This window comes from Hippopotamus amphibius, chromosome 1 (genome assembly GCF_030028045.1).
Source record: "Hippopotamus amphibius kiboko isolate mHipAmp2 chromosome 1, mHipAmp2.hap2, whole genome shotgun sequence".
In the NCBI taxonomy this organism is placed as follows: domain Eukaryota; kingdom Metazoa; phylum Chordata; class Mammalia; order Artiodactyla; family Hippopotamidae; genus Hippopotamus; species Hippopotamus amphibius.
Window position 1 is genome coordinate 171,538,416 of NC_080186.1, and position 12,702 is coordinate 171,551,117.

A 12,702-nucleotide genomic window follows, 5' to 3' on the forward strand; every position below is an offset into this window, starting at 1 on the left:
GCAAAGCCCTGGTTTCAGCTGTACTCACAGCTTAGCAATTCTATTTCTGGTCCAAGGAAATGTTCATCTTATATTTTGAAACCAGCTGGCTCTTTTTGTTTTTTCTCTTTTTGTATGTTATCTGTCACTGTTCTGTGTTTGGAGCAGAAGGGGAATACCAAAACCTTCTGCCTAGAAGTCAATTATCTGCATGTTTAATAAGCTTTCCAGGTGATTCTTATGCACATTAAAGTTTTGTAACATCTGCACTCTATTTTATTCTATTGAGAAGACTGAAGCTGTTTGACATGAACTAATTCAACCTCAGATTCCCTCTATTACTATACCCTCATTTTCCATTTTCCCTGCCTTTGATGGAGTGTCTTCCCATCTTTCCAGAGTAAAATGTTCCAGCTCCACATTTAATTCCATCACCTTTCTAGAGTCTTCTAACTCTTGCTATTAAGAAGTTCATTTTCTAGCTTGTGTTTCTTCTCTTTCCTGACTCTTACTCTTTACCTACAATCAAGGCCATCCTAAACCATATTAACACAAAAGCTCTCGCCTCCATCTCTTTGGTCACCTCTCACTATAGCATATTTTTTTTTCCTGACTTTCTTCACTACAGTTGCCTAAAAGCTTAGTTTGTACCAGCAATCTTAAATTCCTTACCACCTGTTTCTTATGCTTTTGTAAAACTGCCTTTATTCTTTTGAATCCCTGATAGCAGTTTGCTATTCTTGATTTCTTCTTAAATATCATTCCTTGGTGTATTAGTTTCCTATTGCTGCTATAACATATTACTGTCAACTTCGTGGGTTAAAACAACACAGATTTAGTATCTTACAGCTCTGGAGATCAGAAGTTTAAAATGGATCTCACTTGGCTGAAATTAAGGTGTTGCTAGGACAGCGCTTCTGGAGTTTCTAGAGGAGAACCCATTTTCTTGACTTTCCCAGCTTCTAGAAGCTGACCTCATACTTTGGCTTGTGGCCTCATTTCTCTACAGATTTAGCAGTGCATCATCTTCAAATCTCTCTCTGAATATGACACTTCTGCCTCCCTCTTCTATTTATAAGAACCCTTGATTATATTGGAGCCAGGACAAGATAATCCACAATAATGTCCCCATTTCAAGATTAATCAATGAATAATCTTAATTCTCCTTTGTCATGTAAACGAACATATTCACAGGTTCCCAGGATTGAGACTCTGATGTCAATGGTGGGCTGTTACTCTGCCTACCACACTTGACTTGGTTAAAATTTAAATAGCCTTTCAATAATTCTGGTGACCTTTCTTTCCTTTTTTATCCTCACTTGATTTTCTTCCTTCAAGTGAATATATCTCCTTAGTAACTATCTTTAATATCCTCTCTTATGTTCTTTTCTTTTATGTTCTCTGTCTCACTGATTTTATTCACATTGATGGTTTCAATTGTCTTTATCCATAAATGTCAATTTTTGAAAGATTTAGCCTGGATTTTCAGCTGTTTTATACATATTATTAGCTCAAAATGTTAATGCTGAAATCATCAACTTTGCCAAAAATATATTTTCTTTTTTTTCCACTAATTTTATTAATATTAGCTCAGTAATGAAGCCTTACCATTCCTTTCCCATACTCTTGCTTTGACTTTCAGGATATATATTCCTTTCATTTATTCTTTCCTCTCCTAGTTCCACCCTCATTAACTGGAGCTTAGACCGTGTCTGTCCCTGACCCCATTTTTACCCTAGCACTATTCTTCTTTATCAGCATTGGCACATATCATTTCCAAAAGTAATATTCTATTTTTTTTTTCTTTTTTTTTTTTGGCTGTACTGGGTCTTCATTGCGCCAGGGCTTCTCTAGCTGTGATGCACAAGCTCCAGAATGCGTGGGATTAGTAGTTGCATGTGCTTAGTTGCCCAGTGGCATGTAGGTTCTTAGTTCCCTGACCAGGAATCAAACCCACATCCCGTGCATTGGAAGGCGGATTCTTAACCACTGGACCACCAGGGAAGCCCCCACAAAGTAATATTCTTATTCCCTTTCTCCTGCTTAATGATTTGGTTGCTCCTCATTGGGACAGAGCAGGGACAGATTCCTGAGAATGGCATTCTAACCTGCTAGTTGTATCTTCTACTCCTCATACATACGCTCAGCTCATGGGAAACTCTTCATTCCTCATCCATAGTTTTTGGCTCACAGTTTTTCCCCTCTTCTCTGCATGTTAAAGTTCGGCCCCATTCTTTAGGGTCCTTTATCAGCTACTATGTCCTCCAAGAACCCCTCCTGTTTCTCAAAATTCAATTGAGGTAGCATATTGTTACTCTTCTCTGGTGGAATCAATCGTATTGATCATTTCATCTCATCTCACATGTGATAAAGGGCATGTGTAAAAAACTGTAATTAACATCATACTAACTGGCCGAAGAAGCAGTGCTTCCCTGAAGGTCAGGAATAAAACAGATGTTCATTCTCACAGCTTCTCTTCATCAGTGTGGTGGCGGTTCTAGCCAGGGCGGTTAGGAAAGAAACGGAAATAAGAAGTATCCAGGTTGGAAAGGAAGAAATAAAACCATGTATTTGCAGATGACATGCATTTAGTGGATAAGGGTTCAACTAAAATGAGTAAGCTGTCCACAAAAGTGGAGAAGATAGCCTCTAAAAAGCTGTTTAGACCCAGTAAATGGGTTTAGCAGAGTCGTTGTTATAGAATATCAACACATTAAAATGAGTTGTATTACCATACATTAGCAGTGAACATCCTGAAAATGAAACTAAGAATCCCACTTACACTATGAACAAAAGAATAAGTGCTTATGAACAAATTTAACAAAGGAAGTGGAAGACTTGTACACTTAAAACTATAAAACCTTGTTGAAAGCAGTTAAAGAAGATCTAAATAAAAGGAAAGATATCCCTTCTTTGTAGATTGGAAGACTGAGTATTAAGATGGCAGTAGTCCTCAAATAGATCTATAGATGCAACACAACCGCCATCAAAATCCCAACTGGCTTTTTTTGCAGAAATTGACAATGTGATCCTAAGGTTCATATGGAAATTTATATGCAAATCATGTATCAGATGTGGGACATAAAAGAACTCTTACAACTCAATTATAAAAAGACAACTTAATTAAAAACTAGCAAAGTAATTGAATAGATATTTCTCCAAAGAAGATATATAAAAACAATAAGCACGTTAAAGCGTGCTCAACATTATTAGTCATTAGGGAAATGCAAACCAAGAGTATAATGTAATACCACTTCACATCCTTAAAATAGAAAAGGTAATAATGAGTGTTGGCAAGAGTATGAGTGAGACTTACTCATATGTTGCAAGTGAGAGTGTTAAATATTACAGTTGCTTTGGAAAACAATTTGGCAGTTCCTTAGTAAGTTAAACATGGAGTTATCATATGACTCAGCAATTTTGCTTCTAGGTGTGTATACCAAGTGAGAGGAAATCATATGCTCAGAGAAAAGTAGTACTCAAATGTTCACAGCAGCTTTAAAAAATTGAAAATAATTCAAATATCTATCAACTGATGAATGGGTAAATAAAATGTGATATATCCATACAGTAGGATATTATTCAGCAATTAAAGTTCTGATATATGCCACACCGTGGTTGAACTTTGAAAACATAATGCTAAGTGAAAGAAGCTAGTCATGAAAGACCATATATTTTATGGTTCCTTTATATGAAATGTCCAGAATAGGCAAATATATTTGCCTACAGCTTAGTTATTATTAGTTATAGATGTATTAGTTATAAATTAACTGTTGCCTAGGGCTTGGAGGGAGATAGGGAGAGTGACTGCTAATGGGGTGGAATTACTTTGGCAGGAATGAAATTGTTCTTAAATTGTAGTGATGGTTGTACAACCCTGTAAACACCAAAAACTGTTGAATTTTGTACTTTAAGTGGGTGAATTTTAATACCATGCAATTATATTTCAATAAAGCTGTTTATAAATATACAATGAAATTCTGACTACAGTTGATATACATCATCCTTTCAATATCTGAAAAGGATACAGCAAACATTAATTTTCCATTACAACTGATTTTATCATTTTGAAATGCCTGTTGTCCCTGTAAAAGCTTGAAATAGCAATTTATTGTATTTAAAATTTAGCCGTAAGTTTTCCTAGTTTCAAATAGTATATTATAAAAATTCAGTGTACATGGAAGAGAAATAACATTCACTTTTTTCTATACCACAACAAAATTTATATGGAGTAGGCCAAATACATATGGTTCCTTGGCATGGATGGAAAGTATTCTATGAGTACTTTTTTAAAACAAAATTTCTTATTTTATTTGTTCTAAGTTCTGTGTAACATAATTGTAACATGGACTGCTTTTGTGTATGACATGTACATATTGGAATTGGCAGAATCTCTAGGGCAGTGTTCTTAGAATTCAGTGATATCTGAGATCCCACTTAACACTACTTACCAAATTATTCATTATATTTTGCTTAGAGTTAGATTTACAGTAAATGTTGTAAATGTTGGTTGACAAATATGAGGTTATGTGGTTTGGCAGTCAGAAATCTGTCAGATGGTTTTGCTTAGATCTAGTTTTCTTTAAAAAAAAAAAGAACCAAACCAAACCAAACCTGTGTTCCACTTCTTCAAATTACCAAACACTTTCTAGTCCTTCTCTTTCTTTACCCTCCCATGGCACACTTAAGCCCCCTCCTCTTTGACAGAATTCTTCCTTACCCTCCTGTCATCATACTCTTGCTTTTACCTCCCTCCTTCTTCCTCCTAGTCTTATGTACCTGCTTCTCTTCCTTTGACTTTCCCTTGGATGGTGGTGGTTCTCACAGTTCCCTCCATAAACTCAATTCTTTTCATTTATGTGTCTTCTTTGGAAGTCTCATTTATTGCTAAAACTTCAAAAGCAATCTGCAGAGTTGGTGATAAACCACAAATGTATGTCTTTACCCCTTTTTTACTGAGTTTCTAATTTTTAGCTGTAGTGTTGGAATTTCTGCCTGTTTCTCTCAAGCATTTCGTGTTCAAAATGTCCCAAACTCAACCGAACCTCAAGATGTATTCTTCCCTCTGTATCCCATGTCCTGTTAATAGCATTACCAATAGCTCCCTTCTCAATCAAGCTAGAAGTCTGAGATATTTATCTAGTGGCAAAGTCCTGTTGAGTTCTCCTTCTAGAATCTCTTGAATGTGTATTCTCTCCCTCATCATATAACCTACTTCAGGCTTTCATCATTTATCACTGGACTGTTTATTGTCTATCTACATTAAGCACAAGGATTGTCTTTCTGAAATATTGATTTGCTTATGTAACGTTCTTGTTTAATTTAAACCTCTTCATAGACACCATAAATCATTTCAGAACAAAAGCCAAAATTCTTGGGAAGGCTCTCATATGGATTCAGGATTCAGCATTTGGCTGACTAGCTAAGCTTATCTCTCTCAGGTTCCCGACCATGCTGGTATATTTTCCATTCTTCAGCTATGCTGTATTTTCAGATGTATTCACCCATGCTGTTTTTGGCCTTTATTTTTGTTTTTGTTGTTTTTTTATTAGTCTAAAGCAACTGTATTCCACTTGCAGTAGTAATTAGTTCAGGACTCCATGCCCAAGTCAATGAACACGTTTTCCTGGTTAGAGGAATCATTCAAAAGAGTTACCATGTGACTCAATTCAGGATATTTGGAGAAAAGGGAAGATTTGCTGGGTGCTCCTGGGAAAAAGTTCTCCTCTTAGGAGAGAACCACTGGAAGAGACACACTGTCTTCCACTAGATGTCCCAGTCAAAGATCTAGCCTAGGACTGCTATAACTATTTTGCTTCCATCAGGGAAGGCAGCCTTAAGGATGATGTCAAAGCACAGAGGAGAGCGTAGGTGAGCAGATCTCAGTGAAACTGAGCAAGAGACATTGCCTTAAAACAACGCTGAAGCCCTTGCCCCTTCTGGACTGCCAGATATGCAAGCTATTAAATTTCTGGCTTATGTCAGTTTGAATCAGTTTTTCTATTGCAAACAAAAGTTTCCAAACTAATAAACGAACTTCTGAAAAAAAGTTTAAGGGGAGATGGACAGAAGCATATTAGGTACACAGAACGTGAATGAAGTGAATTCCCATTAAGACTGCCTTTTCCTGTGAGTAGATTTATCCCCATTAGGCATGCTTGTTTGTACCTACTTAGGCAATATATGCTTTATATTTGTGAAGATACTGCTTCCAGATCTGATTGTGACAAATGGTCTCGAAGAACTAATATTACAAAAGAGCTAATGAGTACATCCTTCTTAACATAAATGTTAATGCTAAATTTAAGTTGATAAATAAATATTGGGCACAACTACATTGAAAGGCAGGGTTTTTTGGTCAGTAAAAAAAATGAAACAACACATTTTTTAATTATTAAAATTTGAGGGGGAATCTAGCCCAAAAGGAAATGAAAAGTATTCCTATTTTTCATCCAGAATTATTAAATACTTTACTGAGAGCCTTTTACATATAATTATTTTGAAGCTAACCTTTTAAGGTTCTTAATTCTAAGGAGAATTGTGAAATGTGGAGTTTTTATAAAATAAAATATTTAACACAAAACCTACAAATTTAATATCATTCCTTGTGTTCTGTGTTCCAGGGTTTTCTCCTCCACTTACAAAAGAAAAATGTCAAACATCTTTCAATTTCTACTCTTTTTGTTGTCAGGAGGCTATTTGGAAGTAGAGCACAAAGAAGTTCTTTATTATGAAAGGAAATAAGAGTAAATGCTTAAATGAAGGACTTAAGGTTCCTAATTATTAAGAATTTGGATCAATCCTGGGCTCCATAAGTGCCTTTGTTGTTGGCATAACTTTAGATGTAAGAGAAGGCAAGTTTTGGTCCTTCATTTTGTAGTGCTTGCTGCTTTACTGTGTGCTATTCTCTTTCTCTCTTTTTTTTTTTTTTTTGTCTTCCTTATCTAGAAGTGATTATCAATTTATTTGGTGATTATAGTATAGCTGTTCTAGTTTCCTTTCCCTTCTGAATCCACATTCAGTTTTATTAAGATGCCCTGTACTAAGATAGCACAAGATGCAACAGACCCTAATTTTGCACATATGGTTTCATTTTGTTGGATTAAATCTGATGGTAACTCTTTCACCACATTATATGTTTGCTGCTCATGTAACCAATTCATGTTAGAATTCTGAGCTCTCTAGGGGGATTGGTAGATTATGATTTGTACCACTGTGCCTTCAGTGGCTAACTGTTAAGCCTCTAATGAAGATATTATTTCAGAAAATGTCTGAATCTGGCAACTTTTTAAATAAAAACATTCCAAGAAGACACAAGCATATAGTTACTTCATGATACCGTTTGTAGGCAAGAATGATTTGTCAGAATAAATGGTGGGAAAAAAGAATGAATAGAGCAATAGAGGAACTTAAGAAAGGCATTGTCAACCATTTTTTTAAGCTCTTTATTGGAATATAATTGCTTTACACTGTTGTGCCAGTTTTTGCTGTACCACAAAGTGAATCAGCTGTATTTATACACATATCCCCATATCCCCTCCCTCCTGCGACTCCCTCCCACCCTCCTTATCCCACCTGTCTAAGTCATCACCCATCATCGAGTTGTCAACCATTTTTTAATTGTGGGGTTTAAAATTTATTTCCTTGTATTCACAATTAGGATATAATTTTTCCTGTGCTTTTTATTGATGCACTTAAATGTGTGTGTGTGTGTGTGTGTGTGTGTGTGTATGCCATCTAAAAACAACTAAAACAAAACTAAAAGCATAGGTTTACTTTTCAGTAATCATCTATGCTTATGGCTTCTATAATTGTTCCCTGTGTTCACTGGTCTTTGCTACCTCTGTTCCTTAAAAAGGACAGCTAACTCCCAGGCATCTGTGGCTGGATTCTCCTCACAATGACTCATTTCCTTTTAAATGTATTAGCAAGTAGCTCTCAGTGTACCTAATTGTAGCTTTGTTTGACTTTCCACCTCTCTCTGCTTATTGAACTAGAAGAAAAGTACATTACAGCTTATATAAATGGCCACGTTTTCTGGTTTGGGGAAAGTTTAAAAGAAAACAGACTTTTCATTAATGTAAAAGGGAGTAGACTAGTCCCAACATTGAGTAAACTGAATGGATAAGTGCAGGGAGGCACAATAGGAAAACTGGACACTTCCCAAAGCCACCCAAGTTTGCCCTTTGTCATTTTACTATATTAAGTTTGGAGTTAATTCCGAGAATGTCAAATATACCCATATTCAGATGTAAGTACAAAAACATATCTTGAAGCCAAATAAAAAAAAAAGTGTTTGCCATTCTCCACTGTTTCAAATAATTAATGTGAAAATTAGCTATAAATTTTTAAATGTAGTTATTTCATATTTTAAAATGTAATCTATGCATGTGTTTTTTTTTAAAGTCTCTAGTAGGATAATTCCCTAATTGATGTTGAATGGAAACTAAAACATTTACATCTTTACTTATTTCCAATTTAAATTGCATTTGGGGGGGAGAAAAGGATATAGAGTTTTGCTTTAGTTGGCCTTGTTTTACTGCCATGGGAGTTTACTTTCATCTCAGTTCCCAGAGATATGTGTGAGAAATTCTTTAGGGCCTGAAACAAGAGTATCTTCAGGGTTATGTGATCTGACCTAATCAACCATGAGTGCTCTCATACTCTTTTTAAAAAATCCCTTTTAAAAGCTGTTTAATGAAGGCATTTCTCCGTCGTCTTCTCCTTCTTCCCCGGATTAGACATTGATGAGTGCAGCATCATTCCTGGGATATGTGAAACTGGCGAATGTTCCAACACCGTGGGAAGCTATTTTTGCATCTGTCCACGTGGATATGTAACCTCAACAGATGGCTCTCGGTGCATCGGTAAGCCTCAGAGTTTTGAAGGCACAATAAACTGCTTCTTTCTAATGACAGAACAACCAAAACAGGTATGGAGATGGCAACGATTATGAAACCGTTGGGAAAATGGCTGAAAGAGTTGTTTAAAGTAAACGATACCACTATTGAGGGATTGATCGACCAGGTGCTATTTGCAAAGACTTCAGTTTCAGAAGCCATCTGGGTTTGCTTTATGTTGTCAAAGTCATTTTCAAAATGAAGAAAGATTTCCTCAAGACATTGCCCTTCCTGAGTGTTACAGACACAAAGGCATGAGAAAGATTTTGAAAAGTCTACTTAGGGAGGCAAAGTGTAGTAATTAAAGGTTCTTTCATTGCTATGAATCATGAATGTAGTCAGTGTCTTATTTACTTAGCAGGTGTTTATTCTAGTGAAAATAGTTATTACAAAAAATCGGTATCTTTAATTTTGTGTTTTAAGCATATGTTAATTAAAGCCAGATATATTTGCATGTTCTCTTTTGTTTAGAAAGATAGAACAGTGCTCTCAGTCATGTGTAGGTCATCTATTTTTGAACAAGCCTGACTTTAAGAGCTTGATATAGTAGATTGATATAGAGATTCATATAGTACAGGAATTAGGGAAATTAAACCAGCATCCAAAGACTGGAGTTGCTTGGTTCACTAGAGGATGACTATCTGGGCAATGACTGTTTCCCATCCTCACTGGGAGGTTGTGTGAGCAACTAACTACCAGGGACTTTATATATCCAAAGGATGTCTAAGTGAACTGGGTTGATGAGACAGAAATGACAGAGGGTTCAGGATATAAGCTAGAAGTCCTAGGTCACCAATAAAAAGGCCTGAATGCACTTGATAAAATATATTGATATGCCAGACACTATGCTATGGTCATCCAAGGTGAACATAAAAGGTGGAGATCCTGCCTTCAAAATACTATGTTGCCATCATAAATAGTAGTAGAAAAGTAGCAGTAGCTGCCAGAGAACAAACTGTGGTAGCAGTAGTAAAATTGACAGTTGCCATATATGAAATACATACCATGTGTCAAGCACTGGACATCTACATCACTTCATTATCACATAGCGATAATGGGTAAGCTACTGACCGCTCTGTACTTTAGTTTCTTCTAGTAAATGTTCAATAAAATATTTCTTGTTACTTCTGTTGTTATCGTTAGGGGGAGGAGGAGGTATAGGAGAATGAATATGTAATCCTTAAAATAGTCTTGTGTGGTAGGCATGACTATTCTAACTTATAGATGAAGGAATTGAGATTTAGAGAGGTTAAGTGACTTTTATGATGTTTCAAGGCTGATAAATGGAGCCAGGATTTGAATCCAGGTCTCTCTGCATCTGTGTTACTGTGGTCCTACACTGTCCTCTTATCTGCTTTAAGGTGGCAGAAACCCTGTTCCTAGACATCAAGGTCTCCAGCATGAGTGGTTTCTCTGCCACCATGCTGACAGTCTGCTTTGAAAGGTACAGTGTCCTTTTGGAGCCTCCCTTTCCCACTGTCGAATTATGAGATTTGAATGGCGATTATTTGTTCTTTACGAATGAATCAGAGTACTATCTTACACTAGGTAAAACGTTGTAGACATATTAAGTCTATAAAACTGAGCAAATTAACTATTTTTAGGGTCAGCATTACCATTGGGCTTGCTGCATAGTAAGTCTGATTCATTTCACATAATTTAACAGAATTGAAAATTAGTAGAACTGCCTATACTTGGCTTAATTTTCTTAAACTGTATAGGAAATGAATGTGCGTACACACACACATAAACGCAGTCATCGGCTTGAAACAGATATGAACTCAGCTCTGTAGGAAAGATGTCAGTTTGGGAGTCATCACTGAACGTCACTGGCTAGATGCCATAGACCCTGACTTCAGGAAACTTATATTCTAGAAATGGCTAGAAGAAATGTGGCTGGAGTCATAAGTGAGGTTATTACCATGAAGTTCTGAAAATGCCAAATAAGATGTATGTATTTTATTTGGTAGACAATATGGAGTAATTGAAGGCCTTTGAGCATGAATTGTACAACTAGACCAACTAGTAAGAAGACAGAATTTGCCATAACAAATATAAATTCAAATTTATATCAGATTTGTAGGTTATTTCTTTCTCTCTTATTTCTTAAGTTTCTTTCTTTAGTCAAACAACACGTGTTCATTTTTTTTGCATTGAAAAGGAGGCATATTTTTCAGCCTATTCAAATAATCATGATTAAGATCCCCAATGATTTACTGAGATTGTTTTCTTCAGTGTCAGATATTTGGTTTACCATTAAATCATGATTAACGCTCTTTATCTCTTGCTTCTTTATATAAAGTTCTAAGCCTTTACCTGGACTTTCAGAGCTCTTTAGAGCCTGACCCAGCCTGTATTCAGGACTCATCTGTAACCACTTACCACTTCACGCTCACATTTACCTCATTGCAGTACGCGAGCACACTGCCCACAGTATTTCCTCTGCCTGAAGGATCCTGATTTCCCCCTTCTCTGCTCATTAAAACCCAGCTCATCCTTTAAGTCCCCACTCAGATATCACTTTTCTTTATAGTCATCCCTGCTTAACCCATGTTTGCTTCTTGGGCAAAATCAGTCAGTCCTTCCCATAATATTTTGTATTTCCTTCATTTCTGGGTTTATCACAGTGTCACAGGTATTTGTGCTTTACTCATTGGCCAGACTGTGAGTACCATTAGGTCCTGCTTTATGCAGCTTTCTGTCCCCTGTGCCTTATGTAGTCCCTTCCATAGAAGTCTCTTCCATACGGCTCAATAAATCTTTTCTGAATGAATAGGCAGGCCAGCGAATGAATGAGATGATATTGAATGTAACCATTTCATGTTAGTTAGTAACTGCCTTGCATCATTTGGCATCCTACTGGACATGATGTGATGGCACTGAGTTATGGTCCCCAGTGCTCAGAAGGTGAGAAAGCCTGCTTGAGCTCCGAGAGAGCTGAGGCACAGCGAGTCAGTCCGGTGCTAGCCATGAGTCCCCATTCATCTCAGTATCAATATCCTGACCCAGGAACAGAGGAAAGCCCCTAAGGAGGGGAGAATGTTGTTCCAAAATTGCAGAACCAATGTTAAAATTAAGTAATAAGAAGCTTAAAATTTTTTTGAAAAACTGTTTCATTTGCAATAAGTATGTGTTTTCCACATACAAAAAAAAATAAATTTTGCATTTTAATATGGAAGAGATCTTTGATTTTGATTTTTAAAATCTGAGTCGGTATTTTCTTAGATGGAATTTATTTGTGATTGAATTATATATGTCATAGATATTTCCATGCTGTTTATTTTGTAACCACATATATGCTAACAATAATGAGTTGGATGAACTCAAAACTTTTTCTTAAGTTGGAAACTGCATGTTATCTGCACCTTTATTTTAAGAGTGGCACATGCTGAACGCTGCCCTAATTCCTTATTCTAGTTATCCAAAACATCTTGAATCTATACAACATTATAAAGCGTCAATAAACTGCTTTTTTCTTCTATGTGTAAGAAATAGCTTCATGTGGCAAGAGAGCTTAGCCAGGCGTTTTAATTATAAAATAGGATAGTTTTCCCATTTCATTTTATGCTAAATATAAAAATCAAATTTTTAATTTGATTTTATCTCCTGTTTTCCATCAAATTTTTAAAAATATCTCAGAAACAGCTCTATATTTTAACAAAGAGTACTAACATATGTCACTTCTAAAGAGTTGACCCAGACCTAATATTCTTTTTCTTAGAAGCATTTTTAATAGCACAACTTAATGACCCTTATGTAATTTTGTAATTCGATGTCATAGTAATATTCATGGCATTATTAATACCTAATTTCCACAAGAAAA

General features: G+C 36.0%; 1 protein-coding gene across 1 annotated transcript in view; it reads left to right on the plus strand.

Moving 5' to 3' along the window:
* The window catches only part of FBN2 (fibrillin 2), a 220,903-nt gene that overhangs the window by 91,974 nt on the left and 116,227 nt on the right, over nucleotides 1-12,702 (plus strand). The window contains exon 8 of the mRNA XM_057748982.1: nucleotides 8,721-8,846. Coding sequence (XP_057604965.1) covers nucleotides 8,721-8,846 — 126 coding nt within the window. The remainder of the gene's footprint in view (nucleotides 1-8,720; nucleotides 8,847-12,702) is intronic.